We start from the raw sequence: 22,929 nt of genomic DNA, 5'->3' as shown, positions 1-22,929 counted from the left end.
CTGGCTCAGGTCCTGAGATGACCTGCCCAAGGTCACTCAGCCAGTCAGGGTGATATTAATTTTCCCTCCATGTATGTGACAGCCCAAACCAAACCTCAGAGCACCAAGCCCGAGGTGCCGTTCACCCCCCACCCCAGCTCCCTCCTAGCCTGGGGGTGGTGGGGAGAGAAGCCCCTCCCACCTGCCCCCAGGCTGGTTTACTAGCTGCCCGAGGACCTCCTCCAGGATGCTCCCGGTGTCCTCCGCAGGCTCCAAATGGCGAGGCTTCCCAAGCAGTTCTTGGAAATTGTCCAGCCAAACACACAGGGGCTGCAGCTGTGGACCCTCCCGGAGAGGCTGCCCTCTGCTGGGGACACCTCGCTGCCCTAGTGTCCCCAGGCGCAAGCCAAGGGCACAGAGCAGGGCGGAGGTGCAGGGCGGAGGTGCTGGGCGGGAATCAGAGAATACAATGCGACGGCAGAAACTGGGGAACAGCCACGCCTCGGGAGCTGGCCTGGCGGTAACTAAGCTAGAGCATGTCTCCGGGCAGCAGGCACCGGGAGCCCAGGCAGGAGGGGGGGCAGGGCCTGGAAGGCCCCTCCGGGGCAGCTCGGGGACTGGAGGAGGCGTGGATCTGTATCTCAGACAAGGCTGCGAGCACGTCCTTAAGCGCATTTCCTCCTCTGTGAAGGGGGCATCCTAAGAGCGCCGACCTCTTAGTTATCCTGAGAGCCCCCCCCCACACTGTCCTTACTGCAGCCGTCATCTGTGCAAGTGCCCGGCGAGCTAACCTCGGAGAGGCCGGACACTGCACCCTCGGGCCGCGAGCGGCGGCTCCTGCCACCCCGGGGCCAGGCCCGCGCGCCCAGGGCGGATGCCGCGTCAGAAAATGAGGTGGGGCTTTGGAAGACTTGGGCGGCTCTTCAGTTAAACATGGAGTCGGGGTATCACCCGGAGTGCCACTCCTAGGTGTCACCCAAGGGGCTTGAGAACGGGCGTCCAAACAAAAACATGTCCATGAATGTTCACAGCAGCGCCATACAGCGCGCTGGGGCCGGGCTTCTCTGTGGCTCTGGCTTTGAGGCGCGTGGGAGGGGACGCAGCGATCAGGTGGGCTTGGACGGGGAGGCGGGAATTAACACATCCCTTCGGCCGGAGAGGCCACGCTTCATCTGTTTTACATGTGGAGGTTCTGCGCACAAATATACTTGAAAGACTGTTTCACCTGCCAGAACACCAGCTTCCTCCTTGTGCAAATAAAGAGACAGCGGGGCAGTGACTTGCCTAAGTGCTGGCAGGTAGCGAGGGACATCCTGTGTTAGCTCCTTGCCTGCTGAAGCCTCTGTGAACTCTCACCGCATCCATTAGCGGACTCTCCTAGCATCCTTTTCTTTGGGAGTCATGGGAAAGTACCACCCTCGGTGCCCGTCCCTCGCCGGGGGACCAGGAGCACACACTCTCCCCGACCAAGTGCCCCTGGTGCGGAGCGCCAGCCTTCCCTGGGGGTGATGGCCAGGCAGCCCGCCGGACCGGGGCCCAAGCACGTGTCTCCAGGTGGGCAATGAGAAGAGAAGCTCTTTCTAGGGGGGACGCACAGCTCCACTCATCCATGGAGGCCGGGGGTTACCATACAGCTCCACCTCTGAGTGTGGGAAAAACTGTAGACTGTTCTCATCTCTGTAATTAAGCTAGTTTTAGTGGGAGCAGTTAAGTACATGTGACGGCAATGCATTGTTCCTTTTAAAGGGCTTTTTGAGACCTGGAGTGTCTGAAGTAAAACCCGTGCTCTTAGTTCCGAGAGGCGGTGATTCTCTTGGGTGGGTATAGGGTCTCGCGTCTCACCATCGGCCCCTCTGCTGCCCTGGCCTGGTCCACCTGCCCATCCAGGTGGGCAGCCTGGGCTGCTAGCTGGGACTGACAGTGGCCAGGCTGGCCAGGAGCACCAGCATCTTCCCCAAGCTTGTTGGAAATGCAAATTCTCAGGCACCTCCTCAGACCAGGTGGGGCCCTGGGGGCGGGGCCCAGCTACCTGTGTTTGCAAAAGCCCTCCAGGTGACTCGATGGCCTCTGAGCCAGAGAGTCGCTGCTCTGAGGCCCTGAGGTGCTGGCCTCGGCCACACGGTGGAAGCCGGTTTCAGGCACGCCCGCGGCCCTAGTCTTGGGAGAGGGGAAGAGGGTGGAGATGTGCCGGGGGAATATTTTAAGGTCCAGGCCTGGAAGTAGCATTTCCACCCACTCACATTCCTTTGTCAAAAACTGCCACACGGCCAGATGTGGCCGCAGGGAGGGTCGGGAGAGGCGGCGCCCGCGGAGGCGGCCGTGTCCCAGCTACACCTGCATTACAAGGGGAGGCGGTAGACGCCAGCAGTCTCGGCCACCTTGTGAGTGAAGCTGAACTTTTTAATGCACTTCTCATGCTCTAGAAAGAGGGGAGGTCGTCTACCTAAAGGGTGCAGTTAACCTTGTATGTTTAAAAGGATTCATGGGGTGGGGGGTGGTCAGGCGTATCAGCCCCCAGATGTCTGCGCACCTGCCTGGGCTTGGTACCTGCCCCACCTGCTGCAGCCCTGCCTTGGAGCCCCCCTCCCCCCCCCCACTGAAAGAGAGGTTTTCTGGACCTTAAAGTCTCAACGAATTTCAAAGGACTGAAATCACACGACCACGTTCTCCAGCCACGATAGAGTCAAACCAGAAATCAGCAACAAAAACACAACTAAAACATCCTCAAAATATTTGAAAAATCAAGCAACACACATACAAATTTGGATCAAAAAAAGATACTGCAGTAGGGAGTAGAGAATACTTTTGAAATGAATAGCGAAAATATGACAAACTGGAGTGTGTGGAAAGCAGCCAAAGCAGTGCTCAGAGGGAAGCCCATAGCCTTAACATGCACACGCTCTCTTCAAAAACCAGTCATCATTAGGCTCTCGTAGGCTTACTTAGCATCTCTGCACTTCACTGTATGTTTATTAAATTTGAATTTTAAAAGTTTGGAAAAACAGGAAACATCTGTTGTAACAAGTTCACTGTAAAACACAAATGAGTGACAACATTCAACTATATCTTTTTGGAGAAAAATTTTTAAAAAAGGTTTTCTAAAAAGGTTTTTGCTGCACTTTCAAGCAAAATGTCCTTCCGCACTGGAGAATTTCAGATGATCAGTGTAAGAGGGTTTGGAAGCCTTTCAGATAACCCACCCAGCAGGAGGCGATGCACAAATTGCAATTTAGGGACACATTCGGGTGAAACAGAGTTTAGAAAGGGAGATGCTGGTAAGCGCTAAAAAGGAAGAGAAGACTGGGAAAAGTAATGTCTGAACATGTGTTTTACAGATTCATCCTAAATGTGGTGAAGAGAAACCTAAGGGGGCTCTTTCCTGTGTCAGCTGCACCATGGCTGGGATGACTTCAGTAAAGACCCCGTCAAGCCCTTCTGACATGTAGTGTCAAACTGATGTCCCTGTGATCCTCTGTCACTCTTTGCCTGCCTCCTTCCACCTCTGGTTAGCTGATAGGTTCTTATGATTTTGAGGCTGATCACAATATTAGCCATAGTTAAATATTATTAATATTTGAATCCCCCTTCTTTTAAAATGACTGTCCCGTCTGAAGCAATCTACTTTGTTAAAGGATGGTTTTGATTTTCTGCAGGTGGGTTCTTCCCGGTCACCTGGGGATAGGGTCTCCTGTCGCAGCCGTTGAGGTGGAGTCTGCTAGTGGGCGGGTGGGCTTGGGCTCAGAGCCCGAGACTGCACCCCCAGCTTTCAGACCCTGCCCTCTGGCTGACGTACTCTGCAGGGTTACCCACACCTTGTCCTCCTTCAGGGACCTCTTAGGGAGTTGGTTGTGGTAATGCCTTCGCCCTGGCAGGGCACTGAGGCTGTAAAATCACAGAACACACAGTTCTAGCGAATTCTTCATCCCGTTTGGCCCTCACAGACACCCCAGGGGGGAGACCAAGCTGGGCCGGCATCAGCTCCACTCCACAGGGGAGGAAGCTGAGGCTCAGGCGGCCACGTGGCTGGCCCGGGCCGCGCTGCTGTCGGTCACAGCGGGTGTTCACACCGCGATCTTCTAACCTGCGACCAGCACTGCTTTTGTTTCTTCAGTGATTCTTGCCGCAAGCAGTAGGCAAGTCCCCACTTCATGGATCAGACTGAGATGGTTTAAAAAGGACCCAGGAAAAACAGAGAAGAGCGACACTCGCCTACAGGCAAGCACCTCCAGAGACCCCGTGTGCATATGAACGTAGAGAGTCAGGAGGCGACCAAACCACCTGCCTCGGGTTGTGAGCACAGCCCTGACTCATCCACTGGACACGTGTCGGCACTTGCAAAGAAGGGAAAAATAGTCCCGAACTTAGGAGAACACGTGTCTCCAGCCATAGAGACTGAGCGTTCTTAGTGCTAGGATTTTAATTCAAGTTCCACCTCCAGCACCATCCACTTGATACCATATGTAACAATCGAACGTAAGCTTTTGGTGCAGAAGAGTCGCCTGCATCCGTCTACCTGCACACAACCACAGCCGTGATGTCAAGAACAAGCCGGCGGTGACCCAGAGGCCCCAGGCCAGCAGGGCGTCAGCGAGATGGAGGACCCGGGAGAAGAGCGTGTTGCCCCCAGCGGGTCCCCGAGCATTTGGTGTCTTGGCGGTGACAGCCCCCACGGCACACCCAACCCAGAATCCTGCCAGGATCGGGGACCGCTGGCCCTGCCAACCCTTGCAGCCCTCACCTGGGGTCTCTGCCCAGGGAAGAGCCATTCATTCTTAGCTTCAACCCAGAGGCCACCAAGCTGGGAGAAGTTACAAGAGGCCAAAACCAGAACTGCCCAGAGAAAAGTAAACGTCCATTTCCAGTCTTCAGCTCTCTCTCCACTTCCTAGGTCTGTGCTTCAGTTTCCTCTCCTGCCAAAGGGGTAGTAATCCTCTCGGAGGGTTGTTTTCAACATGACGTTAACGCATGCACACGCAGCAGTCAGTTCAGTGCATGTAGTGAATGGTGATGATCAGCCAATCAAAGTCCTGTCGGTAGCCATGGAGACAGGAAGCCAGCTCCCTGTCCTGCCACTAACCTGTAGTGTGACTTCAGCCACAGTGTGATCCCCACCCCACCCCTGGGGCTCTGCTTCCTCAGTTCTCCAAGGGGCTGAGCCAGGGATGTGCCGGCTCCTACCAGCCAGCCGTCCCGTTCAGAGGCCTGAGGGAACCTCCCTTTTCTGACTGCAGAGGGACTGTCTGCCCACTGGGAATAGGCAGGGCACGTGGAAAATAAATAAAGAGGGCGGAGAGGACCGAGAAGGACCACACGTGCAGGCCTGGCAGCCAGGGTTCATTTGAAGCTTCAATTCAGTTACACGTTAACCCACTTAAACTTTTTGTTCCTCTCCAACTATTTTTGACCATCACGCAGGCATGGCCTCTTGTTCGCCAAGAACCCAGCGGTGGGAAGTGGTGCTTACTGAACTGAAGGGGTAGGTGGTGCTTTTTAGAAAAAGCAAAATTAAGCATTGATGACATTTACGATATATATTGACTATAGTACATGACTAGAATTTATAAGTAAACATACGTACGTACAGAGTGTGCTCAGAACATTTTAGTGATGGCGCATGTGGTTAGCAGAGCTCAGTGGCCACTGCCCAACATCACTGTCCCGTCTCGCTGCCCCATCTGAGGTGCCCCTGCTCACCATGCTCTCACACACCTTTGTACCCACCACTGCCTCCATACCAGGGTGAAGTTAGCTATGGGTAATAGAATATTCAAACATGTACCTTAAAGAAGTTTGCTGTTCTCTCAAATAAACTAATTCCAGACATGAGTATCCCAAGGATGGTATGGCAGCTCCAAAATCATCTGAGATCCAGGCTCTTTGAGCAGATTGCTCTACCCTTTTCAACCCATGGTTTGCAGCTCATGACTAAAAATGGCTGCTTGAGCTCCAGACATTACATCAGCATTCCAACCAACTAGATGAAGGAGAGGGTAAAGAGAGCCGTGCCTTTCCTCACTTTAAGGATATTTCTGATTATTAGAGATAAAGAATGACATTTACTACTGATGGAGACATCGATCCACCAGGATAGCACAACTGCAAATCTATATGCACTCCATAAAGTAGCTGCAAAATATATGAAGCAAAGTGAGCAGAGTTAAAGGATGGTTACACAAACCCACCGTCCTAGTGGGGGTCTGACATGCCTCTTTAATAGACAGTAGAACAAGCAGGCATAGAATCAGTAGGGACATAGATGTTAGCACATGACTCCGCCCCATACAGCGACAGGACTCAGCTCCTCAAACACACGCAAAGCGTACACCCCAAAAATGGTACCTAAAGGAGTTACATACACGCCTTCCGCTTACGTACCATTTGACAGCAGTAAGTCCGGGCTGCACCGGGCGGGAAGGAGGCTGGGAAAGTCGCCTGCAGGTGGCCACGTGCTCAACCACAGTGCAGGGTTCCGGTCCTGAGGCAGAGGGGAGAGCTGGTATTAGCAAAGCCAGCAGTCTCCGTCCTCCCCTCCCGCCTCCCCCTGGCAGCTCTGGTCCTGGTGGGTAAGAGCTGGGGCCAAATCAGAAGCAGCTCATCCTGTTCTGGCTTTGCACTTCCTTGCTTTGTGACATGGACAGGTTATTTAACCTGTCAAAGCCTCAGTTTCCTTATCTTGTAAAATGGGAACAACCTTATTTCATAACACTGTTGGGAACATGGAACAAGATCGCACATGTAAAGCATTTAGTCCTGTGCTTGGCACATAATAAACGCTCAGTGTGCGTTAGCTGCACAGAGAGGTTAAGTAACTTGCCTAAGGTCACAAAGCCAGAAAGTGACAAGGCTGGGTTTCACGTCCAGGCACCTGGCTCTGAGCTGGTTCTGACACTTCTTTCGGGCCTCTGTCCCCCCTCACATAGGGCCCCATGGCTGGCAGGGCTCCACATAAGGAGCCCTGAGCGGGCTGGATGGGAAACTGCTACCGCCAGTTAGTCATGTGACTTGAGAGAAGTCATTTCAAAATGTACGTCTTCACTCAGATGTGTGTTAATTTCCTCCTTCCTCCTGCAAAAGGTTGAATGAACTTGAGCCCAGAGGTTTGCGCTGACCCTGACACTCCACAGAACCCTGTGGTCTGCCTTCTCTGCCTCTGATGGCTGCAACTTTACCATTAGAAATGTGTTTCTTTTTGTTAAATCCTGTCATCTGAACTCTTTCAAAAATAGTTTCCTCCACAGGGTCCCGACTCCTTGGTTTGCAGGTCTAGAGACGGTTCTGGTGCCTGAGTCCAGGGGGCCCCGGTTGGGAGGGGACAGCCAGGCAGAGGGAGAGGAGGATGCAGACAGGAGAGGCTGGGCTCCAGCCCGCGGTCTACCTGCCAGTGGCCCTGGTGGCCCAGAGGGTCCCTTGTCAGGGCCTCCTGCACAGTGACCCTGTGAGAGTTCCCAGCCCGTCGCCTGGCCAACCTCATGTATCACCGTTTTTTACTCTTTCATAGGCTTCCTTTTTTCTCCTTTCTGTGCTTTTCCCCCACCCTACCTCTCAGACTAAATCAGAGAAAAATGGGTTTTGTCTTTTTTTAACGAGGAGACTAAAAGTCTTAAATTACCTTCTTTGAGGTCTGCAAATAGAAATCCCAAGGAAGACAGCCACCTCCTCTTTTCTCTCTTTCTCTCTCCCTGTCTTGGAGCCCCTGAGCTGGAAATAAAAGGCAGAACGTGGCTCAGGAGGGAGTCATCTGGGCGAAGGCACCAGCCGTGGGGGGAGGGGCCGGGTGGTGGGGGGTGTCGGGGGTGGGGAGGAGCTGGAGGAGGGCCAAACCAAGGCCGCCCATTGCTCTGGCTGTGGAATAAAAGAGGTCCCCCTAAGGGGCTGATTCCTTCAGGAGCAGCTGCACATGAGTGTCAGAGCGTGTGAGCAGGTGCCCAGGGCCGAGGAGGCCCAGGAAAGAAGAGACCGCAGAGGCCGCGTCGGGATTTACTGAGATGCAGGCAGGATCCCCGGCACAGTGAGCCTTCACCTTCTCATCCCGCTGAGGCACGGTTCCCAGAGAGCCCGCCAGCAGGGGTCAGGACGAGGAGAGCGAACCAGGTTCTGGGCAAAGCCTGGAAGTTTTAGGGCTGGAGGTCTGGGTTCTAATCCTCGCCACATGTAATAATGGTAGTCAGTGGTATTGCGCCCCCGCCCAATGCCAGGGGCCGTGGGCTGTGCCTCGTGCACATCGCCCCGTGTAGTCATCAGAACCCTGCCCCATGGGCATCATCATTCTCCCCGGCACAGGCGAGGACACTGAGGGGGGGAGGTCACATAACTTACCCAGGTTCCCACGGGCCTTGAGACGGATCAGGGTGTGAACCTGGGGGGCCAGACTCCAGAGCGCTTGTCTTCCTCTGCCAAACCACTCGGCCTGCCGACCCGCGTCCTCCCTTGGAAAGCCGAGGTGCCTGGGACGGGTGGGGTGGCCTGGGGGGTCGTCGGGTCCTTTCCAGCGTGGATGCTCTGGTTTGGGCTCTTGCCTCCCCTGGGCGCGGAGGTCCTGTTCAGTTGATTCCACTGCAGGGCAGTTCCTCTGAGCATGTGTGTGTGTGTGTGTGTGAGTGACCCGTGAGCTTGTGCCCTGCAGCCCCGATGAGACGGGAGAGAATGAGGACATGACAGGACAACACGAGGTCGCTAGGGAGACCTGCAGGTTAGACCTGCGTCAAAAGGGCCAAACCACGATCCACAGGTCTAGAAAGTTCGGCCCAGGCCAGCTCCGTCGTGCATCCAGTGGCCTTGGCATTTCCCTGCTCTCTGCCCCAGGCTGCATGCCCACAGCCTCAGAGCCCAGACAGGCAGGTGAGGCCCCTGGAGGGCACCTGGCCGAGGAGCCTGGCGCGGGCAGGCGGGCCGCCTCCGCCGACCCCTGACCACACGTGTGTCTTCCCTGCAGGCCCAGCCACCATGGCCCAGTGCAAGGCCGAGCCGGACGACTGGCTGACCGTCTACCTGAAGTACTTACTCTTTGTCTTTAACTTCTTCTTCTGGGTAAGTGAGCTCGGAGGGCGCCTCCTCCCCCCCCCCCCACCCCCACCCCCGGCACCTCATGCGTCAAGCCATCCTTGTTTTCTGTGAGTCACCGCTCTGGGGTGAGTTTTTCCAAATCAAAGACCACCCAGGGGCAAATTCTGCCCACTTTAAAGCTAATGTGTACAGTTGCTTCTGAGGGGGAACGGAGGACGAGGCAGGCTGGCATGGAGCCCCTGGTACCGCGCAGCGTCCTCCCGGGAGGACTGTTAGCAGAACGACCAGCTCCATGTCCGCCCGGTACGCAGAGTCCGGCTCGCCCTCCCCTGCTGACTTGCGGCTCCAGCGCCTGGTGGGACATGTGACGGCCGGAAATAACTTGGTTTCCTCTGAAACCATGGGTTGCCTCCCATGGTTCACATTCTCCAGGCTTGAGGCAGAGGAACGCAAGTCCTGGGGGCACCCGGGCTGCCTCTGTGCTTGGAGAAAGGTCTCTGTAGCGAGTCCCCTCGGGAGACTGCCTGGCCAGGTTGCCCAGGAGGAGAGGAGTCTGTCCCCTTGAGGCAATTGTCAGGGTAACTGGGAGCAGAATACCCTCAGCTCCCCAAAACAGGCAGAAGCTGGAATGTGTGTGTCTTGTCTCCCGTCCTCACTGAGTTTGGAGAGGCCGCCAAGTGCCGAGTGCCGAGTGCCGAGTGCCGAGTGCAGGTGCTGGGGTCAGCGGACCGGCCCTGCTGGTTACCCATCACGGGACCACAGGCAGCTCACTCACACTGGCCGAGCCTGTGTCCCCAGCTGGAGGAAAGTAACTCTGCAATGACCAGCCCGCTTTTCTGCCTAATGCCACTTCCTTGTTCCTGCTCCCCTCTGCCTGTGAAAGTTTTGCATTTGATACGACTCTCAGAGGCCCTTGTCATCTGCTGGATTGGATGCTGCCTGACTCCCATTGAGTTTTGCGCAAATCAATGTAAGATTTTTACTGTGCCTCAGTTTATCTTTTAATAGTGTGCTTATCGGGGAGGGTATACCCCAGTGGTGAGTGTGTGCTTGGCATGCAGGAGGTCCTGGGTTCGATCCTCAGTACCTCCATTAAATAAACAGATAAACAAACAAACAAAAAACCAAATAAATAAATAAACCTAATTACCTCCCACCCTAAAAAGAAAGCCCAAGGAAAAAAATAATAAAATTTTTTGAAAAATAGTGTGTTTAGCAGATGCCCTGAAATGGTGTATGTGAAGTGCTTAATTCAGTCTCTGCACACAGAAGGCGTTCAATAAATGCAGTATGTTGGAAATATTAGAAGTAGAGATGTCACCAGATCAACCCGCTGGTGAGGCAGAGCTGCTTCCTGCCTGCCGGGGCCAGGGACGCGCTGCTGGCAGCTTCTGAAGGCAGAGGGAAGACAGGCCGGGCCTGCGTTTTCAGAGTCTTTCGTTCAAGACTGACGCCTCCGCTGCGTCCTGGGCAGGGCCGGGCGCGGCACTTTGAGGCTGGTAGACACGCAAGGCAGGGGTCTCGAAGAGCCTTGGAGACTGGACACTCATCTGGTACTGTCTGTTCGAAAGCTGGACAGCTTGATGTTTGTTTAAATGCTTTTTGGAAAGTTCCTGAAATGAGCAATAAACTTATTTTATTTGCAACTTTTCCCTCCTGGGCAAGCGCTTCCTGGAACTGTGAGGCTGTGTCGATGGAGATAACGAAACCGGGCTGACGTGCTCAGAAAGCTGTGTGGGTGTGACGAGTGTCCGTCCTCAGAGGTGCATCCAGTGGGGTTTAAGGATTCTTGCTGAGCAGAGGATTTGTTTTTTAAGAAGAGATGTGTTTTTCCTGATCATAAACATCCTATGTATCCACCCCAGGTCATCTCTAAAATGCTGAAAAATGTAACTAAGAAAATTAAAATGCCTGGATCTCAACCAAAATGTGTGGTCTCGCAGCTCTGGAGGCGAAAGACCAGAGTCCAGGGTCAGCAGGGCCGTGCTCCCTCTGAGACTCGGAGCGGCCCCTTCCGTGCCACGTCTGAGTGTCTGGGGTGGCGCCAACCCCGCAGCCCCGGCCTGCGGCTGCGTCCCTCCGGCACCAGCTCTGTCACCCCACGCTGTCTTTCCTGCGTGTCTCTGTCTTTACATGGCATTTTCTCCTTCTTAAAAGGACCCGTTCACATTGACGAGGACCCACCCTAACGCCTCATCGTAACTGGTTACATCGTGAAGATCCTCTTTCCAAATAAGGCCCCGTTCACAGGCCCCGGGGGTGAGGACACTAACAGCTCTCCACCCGGATGGCCACAGCACCCCCATCCTCAGGTCACGGGTGGGGAGCCGCCTCACCCGGCTCAGAGTCCCGCCCAAGGTCTTGTCTTGGTGACGGGCAGAGCTGGCACTGACACCCAGGCTCGCTGGTCAACAGTAACTGAAACCCCGATTCCACGATGTGTATGAAGCGCATGTGAGCGTCAAGCACTGCTGGCGGGCGCGGGGCACGTCTGTGGGCAAAGCTCCAGCCAGCACGGCGCTGACTGCTGTCGGCCTCCTCTGGGCTGTGCTTCCATGTACATCATGCTGTGTGTGTGTTGTTGGAGAATTTTTCTGGACGTATAGCTGATTTATAATGTTGTGTGAGTTCCAGGTGTGCAGCAGAGTGATTCAGTTATACGTATGTATATATATTCTTTTTCAGATTATTTTCCAGTATAGATTATTACAAGACACTGAATATAGTTCCCTGTGCTGTGCAGCAGGTCCTTGTTGTTTATTCGTTTTATATATAGTGGTGTGTATCTGCTAATCTCAAACTCCTAACCTGTTCCTCCCCTCCTTTTTCCTTTGGTAACCGTAGTTTGTTTTCTATGTCTGTGAGTCTATTTTTGGCTTATAAATAAGCTTATTTGTGTTTTTTGTTAGATTTCACATACAAGTGTTATGATGTAATATTTGTCTTTCTCTGTCTGACTTACTTCATTTAGTATAATAATCTCTAGGTCCATGTTGTTGCAAATGGCATTATTTCATTCTTTTTTATGGCTGAGTAGTATTCCATTGTACGTATATACTGCATCTTCTTTATCCAGTCATCTGTCAATGAATAAACTTAGGTTGCTTCCGTGTCTTGCCTACTGTAAACAGTGCTACTGTGAACACCGGGGTGCATGTCTTTTCAAATTAGAGTTTTCTCCAGATATGTGCCCAGGAATGGGATTGCTGGATCATATGGTAACTCTGTTTTTGATTTTTAAGGGATCTCCATACCGTTCTCCATAGTGGCTGCACCAGTTTACATTCCCAGCAGCAGTGCAGGAGGGCTCCTTTTGCTCCACATCCTCTCCAACATTTATTTGTAGACTTTTTGAAGATGGTCCTTCTGACCAGAGTGAGTCATTGTAGTTTTGGTCTGCATTTCTCTGATAATCAGCGATGTTGAGCATCTGTTCATGTGCCTGTTGGCCATCTGGATGTCTTCATTGGAGAAATGTCTGTTTAGGTCTTCTGCCCATTTTTTACTGGGTTGACATCACCCTGTGTAGTCTTCCCAGTGACCTGAGACTGTGATTGGCTCTGTTATGTTACATGTTACAGAGGGGGAGCCATTTGCCCCAAATCCCAGAGCTGGAGTCCACCTCTCTCTGACCCCTAAGCCAGTGTGGTTGGCCATCAGGCTCCGTTGCCTCCAGCACTGAGTCCTGCACATTCGCAGTGTCTTTGGATTAACTAGTGAGGCAGCAGAGCACGTAGGAGAGACTTGGGCTCAAGTTCAGGTTCAAATTCAGACCCCATTGTCTATCTGCTATGGAACCTTAGGGGTGGGCTGCGTTATGACCCACTAAGATGCCTGTGTTGAAGCCCTAACCCCCAGTGTGACTGTATTTGGAGACAGGGCAGTTAGGAGGTAACTAAGATTAAGTGAGGTCGTACGGGAGGGGTCCTAATCCAATAGGACTGGTGGCCTTACCAGTGGAGGACGAGCGAGCTCTCTGGAAGCATGCCTAGAGGAAAGGCCGTGTGAGGACACAGGAGACAGCTGCCTGCAAGCCAGAAAGGTCCTCCCCAAAACCGAACCAGCCACGCCTTACTGGGGGGCATCCAGCCTCCAGACTGTGAGAAATAGAAACGAACGTCTGTTTTTGACGCCGCCCAGCGGTGGTGTTTACTTGTGACAACCAGAGCGGGCGAACACGTCGGGCGGGTCACTCCATCTCGCTGAGCCCTCACTTTGGTCATACGTTAAATGGGAGTGTCAAAACCTATCAGAGTTAAAGATTAATATTTAGAAAAACATTTTGCACAGTTTCTGGCACCTATGGTGCTAAGCTGTTCTGTGTAGCTAATATGGTTACACTAAGGGGAGTCCGTCACCCCTAACGGCTTTCTGTGTCCGTAGCTCTGGCTTTAAGACTTTGGGGATCATGACCCGGGGCAGAAATACGGGGAGGCAAAAGAAACGCTTACAGGAAGCACCGTTCACAGAGCTAAGCCTTTCCTTACTGTGTGCGATGCTCTCTGATGTTTGTCTTCTTTTTTGTGGTGATTTTGTTTCGTTGATTTTTAGTGCAGGTTACAACCACCAAGTTGGCCTCACAGCCCTAAATGGCTACATCAAAGTCTGAAAACCCCGGGGCGGGGGGGCCCCACCCCCACCCCAGGGTGGGCAGGACTCAGGTCTCCCCCAGCGGCCACCACAGCACTCTGAGGGACCTAGATCGTCTTGCACCCCACAGTGATCTACAACCAATGAAGATCCGAGACGATCTTCACTCCTGTTTCATAGATGCCGAGGCGTAAGCTGAGGTGATTGGCAGGGTTCTGTGTCAGTTCTGCGTTTTCTGACTCTGAGTCTGGCATTCTTCCTGTCTCCAGAGACCACTGACTCATAATCCCTGCCTCGGGCCCACCGCTCTGATGCTTCCTTGGAATCCAGAATGTCCCCAGGGGTCAGGGGTGAACGCAGATTAGGGCACTTGGATGGCGTGGGCAGCACAGACACACGGAGTGTGAACAGTATAAGTAAAGCTTAAGTAGCGTCACGAGACACGTCCACATCCTGTATCTAAACTCCGCTCCCCCGGACCCCAGCCCCCAGTCGGCCCGCGCCTGACCCCTCGTCCGTCGTCCACCGCCACCCTCTCCCTGCCTCCCACCGCACCCCCACCAGGCAGTTCTGCCAGCCCAGGGCTGGTCCTGACCATCTCGCTGAGCTCCCTTGGATGTAGCTCTGGGTCAGGAACCCAAAATGCCAACACTTTCATGACCCTAAAAAGAAACTGTGACCCAGGCTTCCTACGTGGCCGGCTCGGAAATGCTCTACCTCCCCCTCCCCCGCCCTGTTTCCTTCAGGCGTCCCTGCAGCCCCGTCTCCCCTGCGGTGTTGTTCTCTAATTTATTATTTTAATTAGTTGCTCGACTGTGTTAATAATCAAAACGTTCCCAGCCTCCCAGGAGCTGTGCAGACTGCGGGAGCACCGGCGAAGCAGCAGGTCCCTTGCTGGGAGCGGTGGCCTCTGCGCCGGAGGCTCAGTCCTGCCCTGGGGCCGCGGCCCCTCCAGTGGCCACCCGTGGGGCTCGACCTGCAGGGAGTCCCTGGGACCCCTTAAGGGGCACATGGGCCAAGCTGGGAGCCAGCGACGATGGAAGACTCGCCCAGCTGGGGAAGCAGGGTGGCTTGAGGGCATCGCAGAACCGTGCGGGATGCCTGGGGAGGGCGTCTGCTCACTCCCAGGCTGAGGGTAGAAGCCTTCGCTTTGTGCATTGTCGTCCCACCGAACGTGGCCTCTGCCCGCCTCCTGGGGCAGGTCGTCTGAGAAAGAACAGCTGAGGGGCCCCTTCCTGAGATGCCTAAGTCACGGGACCCCCGCGGTAACCAGGGCGTCCTGCCTGTCTGTGCTGCTGGGGAACAGGCTCCCACCTGAGCGGGGTGCACAGCCGGTCTGCCTGGGGCCTCAGCAGGGAGGTGGTCCAGGCGGAGGCCCGAGGTGGCTGCTCAGAAGCCCTGCAGTGACTTGCCCACTCTGCCCGCTTCCCATCGGGTCCGCAGCCTGAGGTCTCTCGGGACCTCGCGTGTGTGGCCGCTCAGACCGTATCCTCCCCGCATGTTTCCTTTCTATAAGTGGGAGTTCCTAAAGTTACACGGCCTGGGTGACCCGGCCGCCCCTCCCGGCCTGCCTGTGTCCCCGCTGGCAGGAAGGCCCGCGGCACCCGCTGCTCGGGGTTCTGGCTAATGGGCTACAGGCTATGGTTTTGAAAAATGTACTTAATATTCCACAAGAAACCAACCCAGTTTCTGCAAAGAGCCAAATACTGTTGAATCAACTCTATGCAAATAGCCATTAGAACGGCTCACCGGGGTCATTTGGCTCCAGCCCCAGTCAGGCCTCCCTCAGCGCCTCTTCCCCTGGCCTTTCCGCTGACCCGGCGTCTCCAAATGGCTTGTCGGAAGCCATCAGCCTCTGGCCCTCTTGCTGGAGGTGTATTGGTGGATGGTCATCCTCTGGTACCAACAGGGACGTGTCACCCACATGGAGGGACCTCAGAGCTTGCCATCTGGTCGTTTTACTGAAGAAACTGAAACTTCCAGAGGGTCTAGCTCAGTGGCACTCCCGGTCAAGGGCACAGCCGGGGCTGGGACCCAGACCTGCTGCTCTCGTCCCTCCCGTCCTCCCTCCGGTGACCGTCCTGTTTGGCTCAGTCGCACGCTCAGTCAAGGACACAGCCAGGGCTGGGACCCAGACCTGCTGCTCTCGTCCCTCCCGTCCTCCCTTCAGTGACCGTCCCGGCCTTGGGCAGCTTTGACTCCTGTCCAGAGGAAAGATCATTTCCTAAAAATCAGCAGGTCCCTAGCAGGACGCCCCCCGAAGGACGTGAAACCTGCCGAAGCCAGCACCCTGACTCAGAGGGGGAAGGGAGGGCGTTCAGTCCCGAGCCATCAGGAGCCTCCAGGCTGTGGCCCAGGGGTTGGGTGTGATCTTGGGGTCCGGCCTGCTGGGGGATGAGACACTCTGACCCCTTTTAACTAGGAAACCATACAGTGGTTCTCAGCTGGAACCGCCTGGGAACTTGGTAAAATATCGGTGCCTGGTCCCTCTCCCAGAGAGCCCTGTCACCTGGGGGGTGTTCAGAGGTCCCCGGGGTGGTGCGTCCTGGCTGAGACACTCTGCCTTAGAGAGAGTGAGGTGGACAGGGCCCCAGGTGCAACCCCAAACCTGAACGTGTTATTTTATGTGAATGACGTTTCCCTGGACAAAGTGTCGAAAGCCTCTTATCAGAGCCTCAGCGGGCTCCATGGCCCCAGCAGACTAAGTGTCCCCAGTGCCGTCCAGGCCCGCCCCTTCTGTGGCCCCAGGTCCGACGCTAAGGCTGTGCGGTCAACAAACGCAGTGGATAATGAACAACGTACATATTTCTATAAAGACTCTGCACCCATTGAAAGTTAGATCCACTCTGTGTGGCCACATGACATCTCATGCTGCTCAGGATCTCTTCTTTGCGCTATCATGCGCCTTTGATTAATAAAAAATGAGAAATGAATTATTACTTAACGCACTGTATTTGGTCGGCAAAAGCCCTCAAAACCTAAGATCCATGGGAAAAAGGAATCAAAGGGGTCCTTGGTCGTTACGGGTTGGGAACCACTGGTCTGATACACCCGCCTTATTTGAGAGATGAAGAAACTTAGGCCCAGAGAGGTTAAGGGACTATTTTCAGGTCACATAGCTGGTTGTGCACAGTTGAGGCTCTCACGCAGCCTCCCAGCCATGCTCTAGGGACAGAATTAGAACAGATGCAGAATGTTTTGCTGGAAACCCTCCCTTGACACAATCCCGTTGACCCAGATGCAGGAAATTCCTCAAGGGTCCTGGAGGTTGTATGGCCAGAGATGGCCCAGGCTCACAGAGAACTGGAAAGCCTCCCAAAGTCCGGGATTCATCGAATCCAAGACACCGCCTCTCGTAAGACGCACCAGTGTTCTCTGTGCCTCTGGGCAGAGTGCCGCCACACCTGGCGCTAGGGTGGTGTTCATCAGGAGCTGCGTCTCAGCTTGAGAGATGCTAAAATGTGAGGGCAGAGCTGCCTCGTGGGATGGAGGCTGTGGCACAGCGTGCGGGGTCCTTCCACCTGCTTCTCCTGCCTGCTGGAGGTGCTAAGGGACAGAGAACGGCCCTTAGAAGAAAGCAGATTTATCTAAGCCGCGGAAGCGGGTAGCGGAGCAGGCCCGCCCGGAGTGTGGGCTCTCAGGACAGAGGCCTGGACTGGCCCTGGCAGAGCTGGGTTCGAATCTCAGCCCTGAGGCTCCATGGGCTTCCTCTTGAGCCCCTCCTTATTCTCCCCAACCTGTTTCTTTGTGTGCAGAACAGAAGGTGTGCGCTCAGGCCTCCAGGACTACCGCAGAGCTGGGAGGGGAACGCAAAAGGCCAAGCAGTGCAGGCGCCCGGGGCAGTCACAGCTCAGGAGCCTCCGTCCGCCCGGCTGGTGACCGCGCAATGGCCGGGCCCATTATGCGGGGTCATCGGGGCAGTGGGAGCTCCTTGCAGGGACAGCACGCGTGGGCCAAGCTCAGTGGGGCCTCTCAGCTTTGGCCACACTCAGAACCCCCTGAGGCAGCAGCAGCCGCCATCTGAGAAGAACTCACCCTCAAAAGAGGCGGGAGACTGGGGGCCCGATGGAAGTCACAGGTCCCGGGGTCCTGCCCCTCCACCCTGGGCAGACACCCCTGATGCTCTCTGTCTGGCACCTTGAGGACATGCATGCACACATGTGGGCACATGCTCACATGCACACGTGCACACACTCACATGCACGCACATACACTCTGCCCAGCGTAACAGCCACAGGAAGAGGCATTCAGCCTCACTGTGGAGGGAGCGGGGCAGCTGAATTTCCCAGGGTCCCTCCCTGAGGACGCAGCCCGGGACCTGCCCCTGCTCAGGGCTGAGAGGCTCAGACAATCAGCAAGGAGGGAACCTCCCCTCCCACACAGTCCCCTTCCCTCCCAGAGTGACTCCAGCCTGCGGACACGCGTCCCTCCCATCTCGGGGGCCTCACGACAGGGACGCAAGGGCGTCGTGGTGGGAAGCAGGGGGCTGGGAGTCAGAGCTGGATTCAGACTCTGTCCCTGCTTCTCCCCCGACCACGGACAAGCCTCCGTTTCCCCCTCTCCAAAATGGGCACCCAGATCTTCCCATGGGCTCCTCGAAGGACTACACGCGGTGACACCGGAAAGGTGCCCGGTGCGTAGTGGGTGCTCAGACCGGTTTCCTGCAGGTGGGGGGCGCCGCCGTCATGGCCGTGGGCATCTGGACCCTGGTGGAGAAGAGCGGCTACCTCAGTGTCCTGGCCTCCAGCACCTTCGCCGCCTCCGCCTACATCCTCATCTTCGCGGGCGCCCTCGTCATGGCGACCGGCTTCCTGGGCTTCGGTGCCGTCGTCCGTGAGGACCGGAGCTGCCTCTCCACGGTGAGTGCACTGCCCAGCCCGGCCTGGCGCCATGGGCGGAGGGAGGGCCACCTGCTCAGCCAATCAGGTTTCTGTGCTGAAAGTTCTGGCAAGTGACAGTGGCCCTGGTCTCTGAGGCCTGAGGAAAGCTGGGGAGGGAGGGGCGGCCGCCCGGGGGTCCGCTGTTTGCCAGAGTCTCCAGGTGCTTGAGACATAAGCCAGGAGGGCATCTCGGTGGCGGTGGCAGGTCTGCTCTTCCTCCTTCTCCCCCTCCTCTTCTCTCCCTCCTCCTTCTTCCTCCTCCTTCTCTGTCCAGATTTTATCTCGATGATTTGCAAAAATATGCAAAAATGAAAAGAATCTGATAATGAATCTCCACGTCCATCCGTCTGTCACCCAGACTCTCTGCTGTCATCTCAGAGCCAGTCCTGTTCACCTGCCCCCACCCAGCCCCAACCCCAACATCCCAAATATCACGTCATCTGTACATATTTCACAGTGAACCTCGAGAACTTCAGCATCCTTTTTTTTAGCAAAGGTAATGACAAGACCATGTCACACCTAAAAACAAAGGACATTCTTAAATGAAATAACCAGGTAGTTTCAGATTTCCCCAATTGACCCATAAACTCCTCTTTATTTTTTTTTTCAGTGTCTTTGAGTCAGAATCTAAATGAGGTCTCTGCATTAAAGTTGGTCGGCTTGCCTCCCAGGTCTCTTAGTCTCCGAGCTCCCCCATCAATTTCTCTCTTTTTTTTCTTGCAATTAATGTGTGGAAGGAACCAGATCGTTTGTCCTTTACTGTCAGTCTGGCCTTTCCACTGCCGTCCTGGTGACGTTCAGTGTGTTCTGGGAGTTGGATTGAGAAGCTTGATCAGACTCAGGTGTGTTTGTTTGGGCAGGTGTTTCATGGGTGCTGCGGGCTGCAAGGCTCCTTGACGGACGTCCCCCTGGGAAGCGGGGAAGACGGGGGGCCCCCCCACCACTGGCTCCGAGTGTCAGGAGAGGTCAGGGCCGCACTCGCAGGGGCAGGACTCCAGCCCCGACTCGGCCTCCGTGCACCTGTCCCCGGGCCGGCTGCCTTAATCTCCTCCTCAGCAACAAGCCAGTGTGGGCAGAGGGGCTACAGAGCACCCGGACTTAGAGAGGAAGAGCCAGGGTGGGCTCAGTCTGAGTCTCGGTGAGAGACCGGGTTAAGCCTGAGAGGAGTCGGGCGGTGGGAAGAAGCCTTGAGGGGCTGCGCCTCCCCGACCCCCGCTTCCCGGGCCCACCGCCCACGCGGCAGCCTGACCAGGGAGCTGGAGGCAGCGGAGGGACCGTGCCCCACAGCCTCTCTCGCCAGCGATGGCCTAGTTTTTAGCTCCGCGCGCGACAGCGCCTGTGTGCAGGCTCAGCGGGGTAGCTCTCCCCTGCCTAGAAGAAGCCCTTCATCCTGCTCTCAGGGACAGTGAAGCTGAGGTGCGGGCCACGGGGATGGTGGTGCCGGCGAGTCAAGGCCTACAGGGACCGGCCACCAGAGCATGGGTTTGTCGTGAGCTCTCTTTCCAGCAGTAGGACAGGTGTGCCCTGAGCCAGCCTGTCCCCGCCAGCCATCCTGGGAGCCTGTGTGACACCCTCATCTGGCCAGTGTTCGCTGAATGAGGACACGTGACTGAGGGACCGGACATGTGGGTGGCAGGGGGTGAGGTCCAGCCCTTAGGGGACTGAGGCTTACAGGGCTGCTGGGCCCAGAGAGAAAACCAGTCCCCTGCACCTTTGGTGACCCCACCTTTGCCCTGCTCAGCCCTGGTCCCATAGGAAGTGGGGCTTTTGCTTTGGCCTCTGGTCTCAGGCTGAGCCCTCTGGCCCCGGAGACAGGCTGCCAGGTCTTCCTTCACACCCAGAGCCCTCTCTCTCGGTTCTAAAGGAGCCCTAAGGCCTGGGGTCCCCTGCAGCCAGGGAAACAGACCCCTGCTTTCCATGCAGGGTGCAGTTACAACACGGGGACCCACCTCCCCACATCCTTACGGCGACAGCCCTGAAAAGTCACCACAGTCGTGACCTCTGTGCACCAAGTCCTGTTCCAAATGCCTTTGGTGCTGGTGCCAGCCCTCCCTTTGACAGGTGAGGACGCTGGGGTGCAGAGAGGTTAGGCCAGCGGCCCAAGGTCACCCTGCTGGTGAGTGGCAGGCCCCAGGCCCAGGCTTCCACCGGCAACCCAGCACTGCCTCCAGAAGGCATGATTCACCCCCAGCAGATGGGCAAGGACGCTGGCCTGGGGCGTGTGGACCCCGTGAGGGCTGGAGCTGCCTCTTGGATTCCACTCCGTTAGAATCACCTCCAGGAATCCGAGTCACCCGTGGAGCCCAAGCCTGCTGGAGGCGGGGTGGAGGGCCCGAGAGGAGACGCCGTCCTCTGCGTCTGTGGGGCCTGCGTAGAGCGGCTGCCCTCGGAGATCGGGGGGTGCAGATAGGCTCCCACAGGGCCCAGCCAGACCCCGGGGCAGGAGATGGGGTGCGACCTGGGCGCCCCCGCTCTTGTGGTACAATGCAGAAATAACTCTGCACGGGCAGAGCCCGTCCAGTCTAGAGGGGATCTCGGGCCGTCAGTTCCAACACTCCCTTCAAGGGGCTGCAGGACCCTGGGGGCCAGCGTGGGCCAGTCACCTCGGCATCACTGGGGTGCTCGGTATCGGGGGCCGTTTCAGAGAGCCGTCCAGCCGTGAGGGTGCTTCCTCTCGCCGGTCTCAGAGACCAGAGAAGCCCAGGGTTTGGCCCTCCCAGCACTGACCTCAGCCTCCCCTTCTTAGGCGGTCCATTTGCAAGACCTGTCCCACCCTCCGGGCTGAGCTGGTAAGGAAACACGTCCCCAGCCTCCCCAGTCACAGCCTGACCATCGCTGGTCTGAGGCCCGCCCAGGGGTCCAGCCCTGTGCCCGGGGCTGTGCAGGAAGGTGTGGAGACTTACTCACGAAGGCCAGGGACGGGGCCTGGCCAGTGCACACCTCTCTCCCCGCCCTTCTGAGCTTCGGAGGGTCCACAGAGGGAGAGACCGTCTCATCCCCTAGGCCTGGAGGCAGGGCTGGGGTGCAGCCAGATTACTCAGGACAGGCTGGTCCTTCTCCTCAGCTCCCCCCCACCGACCGCGTTCACCTCCACCCCACACAGAACCGATGGCCTGTAGTCCAGCATGACTAACCAGACTCTTTAGGGAGGCGTCAGCTTGAAAGGTTAGGAGAAAGTGCACCTGTGGACGCACACGCACACACGCACACGCACGCACGCACGCACAGCTGCCCACCCAGGAGTGTGGGGACGGGGCTCACAGATAGCACACCTTGAAGCCTAGAACCTTCTTCCTTTGCTTTTCCCTGCCCATCCCCTGAAAGAACCAAAGGCAGGACCAGCCCAAGGACAGAACACAGGTCGGGCCGGATCCTGAGTGATCCACACCCTGGCCCGTCAGCCCCTGAGTAACCGAGCAGCTGACCGTTTACACCAAGAAGATGGCTGTAAAAAAAGACTTTTCTTGGGTTCATACAAGGAGGAATTTTAAAACCTGGGCTCCCGTTTAGAGGCAAGTGGGGTGCTTAAGGCAGCTTGAAAGTGCTCTGCGGTTCCTGGAGGTTCCTGGTCTCATTTCTTGTTTCCCCTCCATGTCTGACTTCTTTTGAAATCTTTCATCAGCCAAAGGCTGAAGAAAACTCCAAAGGAGAGATGCAGTGAGTCTGGCTCTACAAAGTGGTCCCTGAAGAGGAGGGGGAAGATGAAAGGCCAGGCTCTGAATGATGTGCGTCCAGCTTGGATCAGGAGGAGGGAGGGGCCTGGCATCAAAGTTCCCGTGAGCTGCCCGGCCGGCCGGGCCGGCCCAGCTCTCACAGGCCCCGCTTCTGTCCCGGCCCCAGCCCCTTTCCAGCACATCTGCAGCCCCTCAAGGTCACTTTCCCGAGAAGGAAGCGCTCCTCGGGGACAGGAATAGCACAGCTTCGCCGGTGCTGAAGCGATCATCAGCGTGGAGTCGGAAACCCGCAAGGGCGAGAGGGAGCGGGGTTTGAATTATTCACGCCAGCTCTTCTTTTTTAGCGCAAGCCGCGTGAGAGCCGATAATTCGGGCCATCTCGGCCTGAGACCGATGAGCAGGACAGATGCCACCCTGATCAAAAGGAAGGGCTATTTTTAGTTTCAAATAGGGGCTCTGAAAACGTTCACATCTTCAGCCAAATGAAGATTAGGTCGGATGGTTGAGGCTACGCTGGGCCTTTGTTCGGGGCTCTTTTATATTTAGGGGATGGATTAAAAGGAGGAAGTTCTAGAACCAGTTTATGAAAATGAGGGGCCCCGGATGGCAACGCCTCCGCCACATGCACCCAGACTCGGCTAACCCGGGCAGTAGGGCTGGAATCGGGGACTGCGGCTCAAAGCCGGTTGCAGGGCCGCCTGCACAGCTGGCTCTGGGACCTCCACGAAGTCGCTCGGCCACTCCTGACCACCTTGGTGTCCCCGTCTCCCCGCGGGGGTGAGGTGTGGGGAGACAGGGAAGTA

The 22,929-nt window shown here is 56.0% G+C and overlaps 1 protein-coding gene across 3 annotated transcripts in view; it reads left to right on the top strand.

The window, feature by feature from the left end:
- Positions 1-22,929, top strand: part of TSPAN11 (tetraspanin 11) — a 49,636-nt gene that overhangs the window by 11,438 nt on the left and 15,269 nt on the right. For 2 of the 3 annotated variants that reach the window (XM_064478935.1, XM_031444298.2), the window contains exons 2-3: positions 8,912-9,006; positions 18,240-18,431. In XM_064478935.1, coding sequence (XP_064335005.1) covers positions 8,912-9,006; positions 18,240-18,431 — 287 coding nt within the window. Of the gene's footprint in view, positions 1-3,006; positions 5,456-8,911; positions 9,007-18,239; positions 18,432-22,929 lie in introns of those variants that run through there. The other variant, XM_064478936.1, reaches the window with a different exon arrangement.

The sequence above is a fragment of the Camelus dromedarius genome, chromosome 25, assembly GCF_036321535.1.
Source record: "Camelus dromedarius isolate mCamDro1 chromosome 25, mCamDro1.pat, whole genome shotgun sequence".
Lineage (NCBI taxonomy): Eukaryota > Metazoa > Chordata > Mammalia > Artiodactyla > Camelidae > Camelus > Camelus dromedarius.
Note: the sequence above shows the minus strand (reverse complement) of the source record. Positions and strands in the feature narration are given on the sequence as shown.